Source organism: Bidens hawaiensis, unplaced genomic scaffold, assembly GCF_021521415.1.
Source record: "Bidens hawaiensis isolate Kalapana, Puna unplaced genomic scaffold, B.hawaiensis_p1.1 tig00000296_1, whole genome shotgun sequence".
NCBI classification, from domain to species: Eukaryota; Viridiplantae; Streptophyta; class Magnoliopsida; order Asterales; family Asteraceae; genus Bidens; species Bidens hawaiensis.
The window spans coordinates 1,307,467-1,321,602 of record NW_027491024.1 but is presented as its reverse complement, the minus strand read 5'-3'; the positions used below and the strand labels follow the sequence as shown (position 1 = coordinate 1,321,602).

At 35.0% G+C, this 14,136-nt stretch overlaps 1 protein-coding gene across 1 annotated transcript; it reads left to right on the top strand.

Annotated features, from left to right (window-relative positions):
* The first annotated feature begins 8,328 nt into the window (after positions 1-8,328).
* Positions 8,329-9,704, top strand: LOC143619506 (transcription factor PRE6-like). Its single transcript, XM_077091419.1, has 2 exons — positions 8,329-8,397; positions 9,506-9,704. The coding sequence occupies exons 1-2, from the start codon at positions 8,329-8,331 to the stop codon at positions 9,656-9,658; spliced, it is 222 nt and encodes a 73-aa protein (XP_076947534.1). The 3' UTR covers positions 9,659-9,704.
* The last annotated feature ends 4,432 nt before the right edge of the window (positions 9,705-14,136 follow it).

The window sequence follows — 14,136 nt, the reverse complement described above, 5'->3', positions numbered from 1 at the left end:
GCTCTCGACCGAAGGTCGGTCCATCGGATCGTCTCGTACGATCTCGGTAGACACGCCAGATTCAGGGGTATGCGACTCGGTGTCATCATCTAAGGACTGATTGGTTACGGCAACCATTTCAATCTCCGGAATCTCCCTATCGAGAATCTGGGTGTCGAAGGCAGATCCTCCACAAATTTCACTGAGAAACTCCCCGACATGCTCCATGATGGTATCAATGAAGTATAAGGAGTCATCAGCAGACTTGGGGTGTTTCAGTGACTGTCGAACGTCGAAGGTGACGTTCTCATCCCCAACTCTCAGAATCAACTTACCCTCGCAGACGTCGATCAACGCCTGTGCAGTGGCAAGGAATGGTCGTCCTAAGATAAGTGGGACACTATCATCATCGTTCATGTCCAGGATGACAAAGTCCACCGGGAAGATAAACTTGTCGACACGAACTAGCATGTTCTCGACCACCCCTCGGGGGTATTTCACATAACGATCAGCAAGCTGGATACTCATACGGGTAGGCCTCGGTTCGCCTAGTCCCAACTTGCGATACACGGAATACGACATGAGATTAATACTGGCACCAAGATCTGCCAGTGCATGAACAACCGTATTATCGCTCAAGATGAAGGGAATCGTGAAACTCCCAGGATCGGACATCTTTTCCGGTAATTTTCTCTGCAAAACTGCAGAGCAACCAGCACTCAGCGGGATGGAAGAGACCTCAACTAACTTCTCCTTTTTAGAAAGAATATCCTTAAGGAACTTTGCATATTTCGGCATTTGAGTTAGTGCCTCAAGGAATGGGATGTTAAGATGAAGTTGCTTCAGGAGATCAAGAAATTTAGTGTTCTGCTCCTCGTCTCTATCCCTGCGGACTCTCCCGGGAAATGGGAGTCTAGGTTTGTAGACTCTCGGTGGTGTGCTGGGTAATGGCTGGTCCTCGGCCTGTGCTGTACTTTCTGGGCTTTGCCTCTGATGCACCTTGACCGGTGGAGACTCCATCTGAATCTCCTTGTCTACCTGCTCTTCTACATCTACCGCAGGCCCCTGATTCACTGGCTTACTATGTGCCCCTGCACCGCTCCTCGTCGTCACCGCCTTCGCGAAGGCCTTCGGATTCTGCTTAGTGTTACTTGGAAGTGTACCTGGCGGCCTCTCATTCAGACAATTCGCTATCTCTCCCATCTGCCTCTCAAGATTTTGAATTGACGCCCCCTGATTTCTCATGAATGACTCGTGTTCCCGAAATTTCTCTTGAGTCTCTTTGTGACGGGAATCCTCTCGAGTCATCAGCTGCGACAGCATCTGAGTCTGCTGTGCCATTATCTCCTCGAGCGTGGGCTTCTTCTCCCCACCACTCGCTCCTTCACCGGAATCCTGGAATAGGCTCTGACGCGGCTGGAAGCTGGAATGATTTCCGTTCCTCCAGTTAGGATTTTGGTTACCTCTCCAACCCGAATTATAAGAATTAAAAGAATTAGGATTTCGGTTCGGATTGTTAATATAGTCGACTGCCTCCTCCTGGAAACCTACGGGACACTGAACGGTATCGTGTCCCCCTCTACAGATCTCGCATAACTTACTTTTCACCTGTAGGTCCTTCACGATCTTTGCTAACGCTTCGACCTGTGCCGCGAGGGCGGTGTTCGTGTCGACCGAGTGCATGCCGTGTGATAGGGAATCAACGGTTTTGGTACTCTTAGAAGGTGGTCGCTGGTATCCACTCATGGCTAAACCGTTAAATAAGGCAATGCACTCATCGGTATCCTTTGTCGTCAATAAGTTGCCTCCTGCAGCAGTGTCAAGCATATTCTGAGTCGCGTACCTCACTCCGTTATAGAACTTTTCAACGACCGCCCAGTCCTGCAAGCCGTGGTTCGGACATAAAGCGAGTAGGTTTTTGAATCTCTCCCACGCCTCGTAGAAACTCTCAGTGTCCTCCATCTGGAAAGAATGAATCTGGTTACGCAAACGAGCGGCCTTAGCCGGAGGATCGTATTTTTCCAGGAACTGGGTCTGCATGGCGGCCCAAGTAGAAATGGATCCCTGTGGGAGGGACTCAAGCCACAGACTCGCCTGATCAACGAGTGAGAACGGAAAGATGCAGAGTTTGATGGCGTCTTCGGATACGTTGGCAAGGTGAAAGGTGTCGCAAATACGTGCGATGCGAGTGAGATGTGAATGCGGGTTTTTATGGAGCAACCCGTGAAATTGAGCAGAATGGGAAATGGTGTTCAGAACGTTCGATGGAATCTGCCAGGTCGTTTGAACTCCTATAGCTGGTGGAGCAATGCTGGATCTCGCGCCAGCATCGACCGGACGGGCCCGGTCTGCGACTGTCCTCCTCGGTGGTGCGTCAGCCATAATCCTATCCCTAACGATGGGTTCAGATAAAGTAGGAGAAAAGAATGTATTACCGACGGATGTAGATGAACTAGAAGACGGTTTTGTACGACGTCTCTCAAGAAGCTCTCTCTCTGGTTCGGGAAATCCTTCAACTTCTGGTGGTCCTAGAGATCGAGTACGTCGCATACAACTATTTAAAATAAATAAAAGAAATTATAATTATCTAAACTATTTTAAACTAATAAACAAAACAAATAAGAAAGACAAGTAAACAAGGAAAATCTTGACTCGACTCGTTCTTAAAACGCTTCAAACCGTGTCTCCGGCAACGACGCCAAAAACTTGATGTGTGAAAATGTATAATATAAATAAAGAACAAAATCACAATTAAGCTTTAAATTTATAAAAACGAAAATCCTATAGAAACCACACAAAACCGGCAAGTGTACCGATCATAAATAGTATAGCATCAAGGAAGTCCGGATGTCGAACACAAAGACACGTGAAAACGTTTTTAATTACGAAACTCTAATTAAGACTTACCAAAATAATATTTATTTGATTTCTAAGATTTTATTTAACTACTTAACTTAATTAAAAGAAAACTGTTGAACAAACACTTTTTAGAAAACTTTCGGATTAAATTCAATATGTAAAAACGTCTACCTAGGACTGACTCGTGTTTAATGAAAATGACAACGGATTGGAAAAAACGTTTAAGTTACCGGTTTCAAAAGATGACACAATTAAAAATCCTTTAAGACAGTCAAATTACTTTTCAGTCTCATCAACTAATCTCTAGTTCATTTTAATTGATTATTAAAACATTACCGGATAATTAATTAATTACGTGTTCTAATGACGAATTACCTTTCGGTCTCATCGACACACCATCCCATGGAACACCCAGTTATGTAACCAAGAACAGAGGAACAATTTAACCAAACCCTAATTAAGCCAACTCATTGCATATAACACTTAAATTCAACAAGAGCAAAACCCGCTTTCGCGCGGTCCTAATTCTAGCAAATAAAAGATATGTGACAACTTTACTTCCTATCACCTTTCGGTCTCAAGGAATGTATATTAACTGATTTTATATGATTAGTTACCCAACATATCCCTACGGTGATCAACCCGCAATAAAACCCAAAACACCAAGTAATAGGCTAAACTATGCAAACGATAATCAAAACCGATTAAATTAAAGCAAGCAAGTGGGAATTAAGTAACACATCAAAAATCACAGCCAACATACAACCTAATTATATGATCTAATCAAACTTTACATAATCAATTTTACAACTTAAACATTACCAATCCGTTTATTATGTCAATTACATGTCAACACTACATCATTCCTAGGTAGAACAACGAGTTTAGCTCATAATCAAATTTGGACAGCCATGAACACTTAATAAAAACATCATATTAACCAACATAAACATCATAAAACTCAACCAAGATTCAAGATCAATCAATAATAAACCAAACCACTAGTTACTTGCAAAACAATTCAATAACAATTGAAAGATAAACAAAGTTTAGAGATGTATACAAAACAATATGGCTGAGATCTTTGGATGTTTTACTTTCCTAGCAGCTGCCCACAAGTCTCCTCTTCTTCCTCAGCCGTCCAAGACCCACCAACCGCCAAACAGCTTCCTTGTTTTCTTTCTTTTTGGCCGGCGGCTAAGAGTTCCGATCGGCAGCCTTGAAGAACTAGGGTTTTAGGTTTTTTCTTACTTGATTTCGGGTTTGGCTGATCAAGAATGGCTGATTAATTCTGATATTATCTTAATATAATATATTATTAGGCTTTTAATTCATGGGCTTGGACCGGGCCTTGCTTAAACTTTGAAAACTTGACACTTAAACCCTTCAAGTTCCTTTTTTTCTTGTTCTTTCTTTCTTCTTTGCATCACCTACACAAGTTAACATGTCTTTGTAATATTTATCATTTAAACCCTTAAAGACATAAAAAAGTAATACTTTATTAATAAAAACAAGATAAAAACGTAAGGAAAAGAGGTGTGTTTTGCAACACATCAAGTAGTTATGCGTGTTTTTAGTTCTTAATATCTTCTTAATATAAAAATCAGATATACATATTGTTGGTACTGATTTGAGCCACAAAAATCCTTTGTTTTTTATTGTATGGTTATTTCATATATTTGTGAAATATGTATTTTCCAGCAAAAAAAGATGGTGACTTGACCACCTTTATTAGTGAAATAACATGTTAATGCTCATAAAGGGCACTTGTGAGGACCAACATTAGGTTTTTTGTACAACAAAGAGAGATAAAGATGATTCAAACAAAAAATTAATTAACCAAATAGTTTGATAATTCAATGTTAGGCTAATTCTAGCTGATAGTTAATACTTTTATAATTATATTACAGATACAGAAATAGAGACTTGTCAAGAGGATAAATCAATACTTAAGCGGAGACTTGCAGCCTCTGCTGTTAAGATTGAAAGACAGGTAACGCTTTCTACATTTCAAGTAAATACTTATTTAAATGGAAAATAACTATTTTTATTTTTATTGTTGCAGAGGATGAAATGCTTCCCGTGACGAGAAATAGGTATTAAAGAAGCAACAAGGTATCATATTAATTTTGAAACCGACAGGTAGTTAAAGCTCGTTATTTTGCAGGAAAAAAAGAACGTAGAAATGTCGAATTACTTGCAACATCAACTGTTTGTAGATGGTCAATGTGGCCCCAGTTTCATTGACCCGTCGAGACAACCCAACCATACTTCTAATAGACACTCCCATGTGCAGATCACATGCTTAGGGTACACTAGAGATTTTATTAATGACTGCTTTGAATGCAGACACATGTGGATTGGGTTTGTTTGTTATGCTAATAGACAAGAATGAGGTGATGGTTCTTGCGTGTCAGTGTCATGTGTGTCGTCCCCGTTTCTCAATTGACACTATTTTTCAGTTTTTCGGTTTAATCACAAACAAAAATAATCTGACAGATGTCCATTCGGGTTTAGCTCCCCACCTAGCACCAAGAATTATGCTGTCTTTTATAAAAAAAAATATATAAAGATTTTGACTTTTCATTCTCAAGTGGTCAAATCTTTGCAAATGAGCATCAAGAATTGTCTTGTGTGGGAAAAGATTTGACTTTTTTCTATACATATGGTCTAATGTCACATTGCCAATGTCATGTGTTTTGGATTATGGTTTTCTTTCAACAAGTAAACTGAGAATTATAGTTTGGATTTTGTTGGGAAAGATTTGACACTTTTTATCTGCAAATGGTCAAAGATGAATAAATATATAATTTTACAGAGAAAAATGTATGCAAATTTATTGGGGGTGTGTATGGGAGAATGGCCCTACTAATTAAGATAATCATATATATATATATATATATATATATATAGCTTTTGAACACGTGTATTACACGAGATTTGTCAAATAATAAAAATAAATAATGTCCGTTATTTGAAAGAAATGAACAACATTAAAGGCAAAAAGACAATAAAATATATAGTACAGATAATAAGAAATTTAAAATCTCAAATTTATAAATTCAAAAAAAATATCTTTATATACAACATTTGTCAAAAGTGTTTTCTCTCATTATCCATGAAAAGTTATGATGAATGAAATGAGATATTAGAGATTTAAAAGAGAAATTATAACCATATGTCAAAATTGTTTTAAGTCGTGACCTATGGATAAGTAGGATAAATGATATGAGAAATTAAAGAATTAGAAAGATAATTATAATTCATTTGTCAAAAATATTTTGACCCATGATCCATGAATAGTTAGAATGAATGAGATGAAAGATTAGGAAATTATAAAGGAAATTATAACCCATTTGCTAAAATGGTTTTGCCCCATAACCCACGGATATGTTGGATGAAATGATAAGAGATATTAGACCTAGAATGAATGTGAGATTGCCACATCATCTTATTACTTTCTTTTATTAGTATACTTAGATTAGATATGTCAAATTGTTTTGAGTCATGACCTATGGATAAGTAGGATAAATGATATGAGAAATTAAAGAATTAGAAAGATTATTATAATTCATTTGTCAAAAATATTTTGACCCATGATCCATGGATAGCTAGAATGAATGAGATGAAAGATTGGGGAATTATAAAGGAAATTATAACCCATTTGCTAAAATGGTTTTGCCCCATAACCCACGGATATGTTGGATGAATGATAAGAGATATTAGACCTAGAATGAATGTGAGATTGTCACATCATCTCATTATTTTCTTTTATTAGTATACTTAGATTGTTTGTGTCTAACTTAAGTGGAAGCACAATTTTCCCTTATTTTTTTTTAATTAGAAGTTAACTTTAAAATAAGAGCTTTTCGGAAGAACAAAAGAATTAGAGTTACATATTACACAAACCGAGCTACATCTGGATAATCGGTAAGCGAGCAACAAGCCGTGCCGCTATCCCCTTTTGAATCGCAAGGCCTATTATACTGAATATAAATCCTTGGTTTCTCGGGCTCTGCGAGTCACTGTGGACCACCTTCTGCACCCGCTCCAAGAAGCGAACCGCCTCGGGAGCTAGGGATCCAAAAGTGTCGATTGCATCATAACACTATCTCATGCTATAATTAATATATAGTTTTTTTAATATGACTAACTCACACACCATCTAATCTAATGCTACTCCTAAATCTACTTCATTGTCAAGAAATGGGACTCAACCCTTCAACTCCATGAGAAGGAACACCCATAATTATACCTTTAAGCTAGAAGCCAAAGGGTATTAACTTATTAAGTAACGAGTATATATGTCGCGTCTTATATCATCTCCACCTAATTAAGCATATGAGTGAAGCTTATACATCGTTATATAAATTTAAGTTACATTTTTTATTAGTTAAATACTTTCATGTCGACACTGGGGCACATGAGAGACCTACATAAGAAGACACCCTAATTTAATGTGTTTTGTTTGGTGTCAAAACAGATTCATGCATTCAGTATAGTCTAATTGTTTTAAACCTCAATAATAAGGAGACAACTTCACATATGTGCCCCTACATATGGCATCTGGAGGCCTTAAACTATAAACCTAAAACATTATTGGATCTTAATTCTGACAACAGAACCGAGCCCCATGTCTTTAATTTCATGGTTATGACCACTTCAAGATGTTAGATTAAAGGTTATTAATTTACATATTCCCTACCAAACATTTTGGTATGTTTATGGTTCTTGGCGGGCAAATGTCTCCAGTTTGAGTTTGATATTTGTGTACTACATTAGCAAAATATCGAGTATACTTAATTAGCGAATACGCCATCACCACTTTGGTAGTGGTCAGCAGGTTTTTCTTAGGGTTTTCTTCAGGGAGCTCCATGTTCGAATCTCGGCTCATTTGCGTGCTTTGATATGGACAACACCACTGTAAAAGAGATTCGAACTTGGGTAGTAGCGTATGACAAGTGTTATAACTATTTGGGAGAAACACTACTGTCGCTACGACAAACGCCTTTAATAAAAACTTAATTAGCGAATACTATTAAGTCGAAGGCATATTCTTATATTAGGACTTTTCATCATGCAAGTTCACGTACATTTTCATATCAGTTTAATTTGCTTAATATTAATTTCTGACGGTGGTACCGAAACTATTGATAAATACAAAAATAGAATTTGTAATTTGTTTTTCATTAACTAGTTTTTTAATTTTTCTGGATTTGAAAATAATATTTTTGTAAAAAAAAAATAAAATGAACAAGTTAATTTGCATAAACTAAAATATCTTTTTTAAACTCTTAAAATCATAATGCATGTATGGAGGCCCCCTCTCCCACTTTTCAAATCTCCCTATTTAAAAGCCAAGCCAGGTTCACATCTTTCTCCATGCAAACTTTGTCTTCAAACATTAACCTCCAAAACATCCTTCTAATTAGTCTTTCTTTTCCTCCAACAAATTCACAATGTCGAGCCGAAGATCTCGTTCCCGCGCAGATGACGGAACTTATTTCCAAGCTACAACAACTTATTCCCCATGGCATTAATCAAACCAAGAGTTCAAGGGTAACATATTTATAACCTTAATTTCTGTATTAGTTTCTTGACTTTTCATACTGTACCTTCATAAAAGTTTATGTGATAAGTGTCATCAACCAAAGTACATGAACCCCCACTTGCATAAAGTACCAAAACCCATTGTCCATTGGGGGTTCAAAAGAGCAACTCAAATCTACATTGCAGTTTCAAGTTGATGAATTGGGTTGTTGTGTGGTTTTCCTTTGCCTTTTTCTAGATAAGTTGTGTAATATGGTTCACACACACACACACACACACACACACACACACACACACACACACACACACACACACTTGCATTAAATTCTTGTGGTGCACCTAACCCAAGTAGCTAACTTCCTGACTGCATGTGACTGTGTTGGACTCATTCAACCATATATTATGTCCATTTGTGTGTGTTATACTGATTCTCTCTCACAAGTGTGTGTTAGTTTCCATAAAACAAAACTATACTCATAGGTTTAAGGTATCCTAACTATACATTAAATATAGTACATACATGTCTTTTGTAACTTCACCAGGAGAATCGTACATGAGAATGTTTTTTCCTTTAAATATCTTTCTATAACTTTTATTTTAAAATGCATTAGTGAAAGAATAATGAAGAATTAAAATGATAATGATAAATGCTATTTTTGGTATTTTGAATAAGTACTCATAAAAACAAAAAAAATAATTGAAAGTAAATTTATTTATATAATAATGAAATCATATTCAAATATATATGCTAAAAGTTAATATTGAAACGAGTTGAAGAGAAAAGTTAAAGGGGTCAAGTCAAGTTAAATAGCTAAACTAATTAGTATAGTTAATTATTAATAGCTTGAATGTTTAGAGTTTAACTTTGTTACTTTGCATATTTATCTTATTAGTCTAGAAAGTAGGAGTTTGAGTCATAGTATGCTTAGATTAAATTTCGTGTTCACATTCTTGAGCCTGATTTCCAACAAAATAAACTAGTTCCGACCACGTATTAAACTATATATTAGAAATTTTAATTAGTGCATGTGCTTGTTTTTCTTTAATATTTTGGACTAATTAATTATTAGCAATATTGTAATAATGTATTAACTTATTTTCTTGGATATATGTATAGGTTTCAGCTTCAAAGGTGTTGCAGGAAACATGCAATTACATTAGAAGCTTGCACAGAGAAGTTGATGACTTGAGTGAAAAATTATCAGAGCTTTTGAACTCTGCAGACACTGACAGTGCTCAAGCAGCCATCATTAGGAGCTTAATTATGTGACTATATGCATCCAGTAATTAATTAATGGAGCTAATTAGCTTTTAAACATGTCTTAGTCGATAATTATTCAGTTGATCGATATGCATTTCGATCTTCTTGATTTTACTTCTAGGGTTTCTTAATGTGTATCACTTTTATCATGTTATATTTATATATATATATATAGATATATATGTATTTTAGGATGTTATTCTCAAGGGCTTTCTTGCCATGTACGTAATTAATTTCCATCTTTTGGATTAGATGTTCAATATATATATACTAGCTTTTAACCCTCATGGTACGGGAGTTTACTTATGTTTTGTTTTTAATTGTTTTTCTATTTTATTTTTGTAATGTTTTGTTTTATTTTTTAACGGAGTTTTGTTTTGATTCATGTTTTGTTTTGATTCATTACGTGTATATTAGTTTGTTACTTGTATATTTTTTAACGTTTGAGCTATTTCAATTAAAATATGTAGGTTTATAGTTGGGTTGGATTGATTCCTAGTCGAATAGCCGCTAATGGTATATAGTCCCAATTTCCTCCAATTAACTTTTGGTATTATGAAATTTCATTTTGTTGAGTAAAATTTATTTATATAAACTATAAAATTTATTGTTTGACGGATGTATTTATGTGTTACATGGTGGTGGATGGCTTGTTGGTTTTGTAGTTCGTGACACTATTTTAATCGATAACAAAATCACACGAATAAATATCTTCAATCCAACTAAATTTAAACATATTTTTTGAAATAGGCCTGTAAATAAACCAAATGAACATAAACGAAGCATATTCGGTTTGTTCGTTTAAAGTTAAGCGCACGCACAACCAACTCGGATATTTAAAAAAAAAACCATTATTTTAATACCTTTGAATAAATCACTAATGTTGATAGAAGTTAATTTTAATAATATAAGTATTGAGTTATTACGACTGCATGAAAAATTTAAGACTCTACAATGAATAAATATTTGATTCCACCTTTTCAAATATTATTTGAATCGGTGGGTCAAACAGGTTGGGTAACGGGTCAAAACAACAACAAAAGAAATTTGTTGGTCGGATAGTGTCGAGTCCGAGGTTGGTCTTCTGCGACAATCTAAACCCCTAAAAAGCTTAAACTTTAAAGCTAAACAAATTAATCAACATTCGCTAAAAAACTTAATTTAAGACAAAATCTTGTTACATTACCGCACAATTCCAAACATGCCAAACATGTAGAATACATATTCCCATCCAAAAGATTCAATCACGGGTGGAGTCAAAAGTAACCTATAGGTATATTAACACATGAGTTAATTTATAAGGTGGGTCGACCCGAATCTGTTCTTTAGACTCAGCAAGTCAGCAGCATTTGCAGCAGCTCTATGTCTAGACATTAAGTTTCCAATTGTTGCAAATGATCCTTCAATGTTTGGAGGTGAACTTCCTCTTCAATTCGGTCCCAAATTTTGGCCCGTTATCACTCCAAAATCCTCAAATGTACCCTGCGATGCCCACTTTCCACTTGCTTCACTGATTCTTTTTGGACTTTTGAATGCCATTCCACCAACAAAAAAGATTGAACCTTTCCCACTTTTTGGGTCAAATTTCTTGCATCTCTATCGATTTTTTACCGCCTATAATGTTAAAAAAAACACATATGAAACCAACTTTCGTGTCATGTTCATGTCAACCTATAAAAACTCGTGCCATGTTTAGGTGCCTGCTAACACGACCCATATAACAAACTCTATGGTACACAATTAATCTATTAAAAAACATACTTTTTTTGACAACATTTGACTCACAAAAAGAACCAGTGCTTTTGAGTTTGACTAATAAAGCCCTAAAGTTACATTTCATAACTTGCAGGAACTAAAACATAACCAATTAGTCACAGTCAGTAACAAATTTGGTCTTTTCAATATTCATTTATCAATTTACCATTTTCTTATATGAGGACTTTAGACCCAGTAGCCTGGTATAATAAACTCGGAGGTGAAAAGTAAATGTTGTCAATATGGAATTCAGTTTCTAATTCATAAACAAAAAACAACTATAATATATTAATATTATATAATAAACAACTCCAATGCCAATAAGACGAGACTACAACATATCAAGATTCCATTAACTTTCAAAACTTAATAAAATCCCTGCACCTTTTTATAGTTTAAAGTTATTATTATTTTTCTCATTTTAATTAGTTTTACAACTGCAAGACTTATTAATAAGGCCGCATAATCCATCTATAGCCCATACACTTTACATCGCTTGCATTTACACTTCCATATATTACTTTCAATAGTACATGATCTGGTATAATTGGTTATTTTAATCGCGCACACTATACAGTAAATTGTGACTCTGCGTGCGAACGATTCTGCCATGTACCACCTTAACCAACTACTTTACTGTAAACGTGCTAATTTGCGTTTAGAAATACATATTTTGCAAAGTAAAGTAACATACCTTGAATCAAAGCTTCCATGGAAGCATAACCTGTTATGTGTTCAATGAATCAATAATCCACTTTTTCAGCTAGTTTTGTTTGAATAAACTGCAACCAAATAACATCAAACAAAAAAAAGCTAATTTATGCAGCTATTTCATATAGCATGTAACATAAAACAAAAATATAAATATGATCTTAAAGAGATTGTGTCATTTTTGTATTTGGATCAACAAATGGCCAACTCAATCCCAAGTGCTTACCAAAAATCACAATCAGACTTTAATTTTCTTTCAATATGACTAAAATTAAGGTAAAGGGTTAAGTTTGGTTTTGGTTATTAACCGAACCGAACCAAAAGCCAACAAACTAATCGAAAACCGAATGGTTAATAAAATCAATTAACTAATGGCTTCGGTTTCACTAATAACCGAACCTAACTGTACACACCACTCACAGAAATCATATAAGATCCAATGATCCAAATAATTGTAATGAACAAATTCTCTGTACAAAAAACACAAATTGTCAAATTGCTATACCACGACCTAAAAACCTAATCGCTAAAACCAAACACACTTATTCAAACACGTTAAACTTCACTAATTTACAAAACTATTGAAAACGGTTACAATTGTCAAATTAATATAAACTCATTCAGAAGACTGAAGACTGCTCAAACTAAAAAGAATCATTCTCTTGAGTAGAACTTAATGGCATGATTCATTGAAGCCGTATAACCCTTCATTCTGAAACCTATATGAAAACACTTAAATACGAATAACATTAGCGATTATAGTTTAGATGAAAATCGAAGTCAACGTTTTAGGGTCCGTACTGTTGATGAGCACGAATCATTTTAGTATTTAGATGCAATGAAATCAAATATTTAGGCTTAATAGTATTTATGAAATGCAAATCAAACATACCTTATAAATCGTTTACTGGATATCGATGTCGCTTGATGTTTTCAAGAGGAATCAAATAGAGACATGAATTGTTCGAATCAACCTATTGAATGGCCACCGATTCTAATTTGTAAAGCAGACGACTCGGTTGGAAGTTAATTGTTGTGTTTAAGCTTTTCAGAATTGAGATTGAGAGAGAGAGAGAGATAGAAAGACCTGTGAGATTTTTTTAGAAGTTATGACCCGTTTAAAGAGCTATTTCTCTGTTATCACCAAATTGATGAGAGTAGTAGTTTTGGCTGGAATTGAGGTCTAGGGTTTTGTTACGCTGGCTGAGAGGTTCGGTGCCAGAACAGAGAAAGGATTAGGGAGGGGTTCTGACCCATTTAACTGTATCTGGGTTTGGTAAGAACTTGATCCGCGAAATTTAAACCTTAAACGGGTTAAATTAATGAGAAGCCACCATTTTAAAATCAAGAAAATTTGGTGGCTCCAAAAAAAAAAAAAAGGAGCGACCACATCGCGACACATAGGATTTTTTGGTTTTCGTTTATATATATTATTATTATATTATAGATAGATATATGATTATGTTCGGATAAGAATCATACGTGTTTAAATATTCAATGTTACAATACATGTAGTTTATTTATTATTTCACAGTTATGAAATTTTTTTTAAATTAAGTGACTTTTAAAAATTATAAAGATCGAGTGTTTAGCCAATTTCAAGTTTGTTCGTGTCTTTTATTTGCTTATAAACGGGTACTAATTGCTTTATTAAGTCCATTCACATTATTTCACAAGTAACTAAAATAATTAAAAGAAACCACATATTACATTTTAATCGGCATGTTTATTGCATTCATTTGCATGTGAATGATCCATGCTATTTGATTTAACTGGACCACATGGCGTCGATTCACACATCATGTGAACCATCAATCCATCATAAACACGCTCATGCAAATTGATGGATCATATACATACGCATGTATATTACCTAGTATTTTTGTAGTTACATTTCTTAACCTTTTGTAAGGGTTCATCTTTTTGAAGTTTACGATTGTGAGGTAAAATAAATAGTGATGTGAACCAAGCAAACCAATAAGCGTGAGACTATTCGCCTCTTTACTTGCTTAAATTTATAA

Bases quoted from the DNA above. Each gene is read 5' to 3' on its own strand.
- LOC143619506 (XM_077091419.1), top strand. From the start codon at position 8,329: ATGACGGAACTTATTTCCAAGCTACAACAACTTATTCCCCATGGCATT. The intron at 8,398-9,505 runs GTAACATATTTA...ATATATGTATAG, and splicing joins ATCAAACCAAGAGTTCAAGG to GTTTCAGCTTCAAAGGTGTT.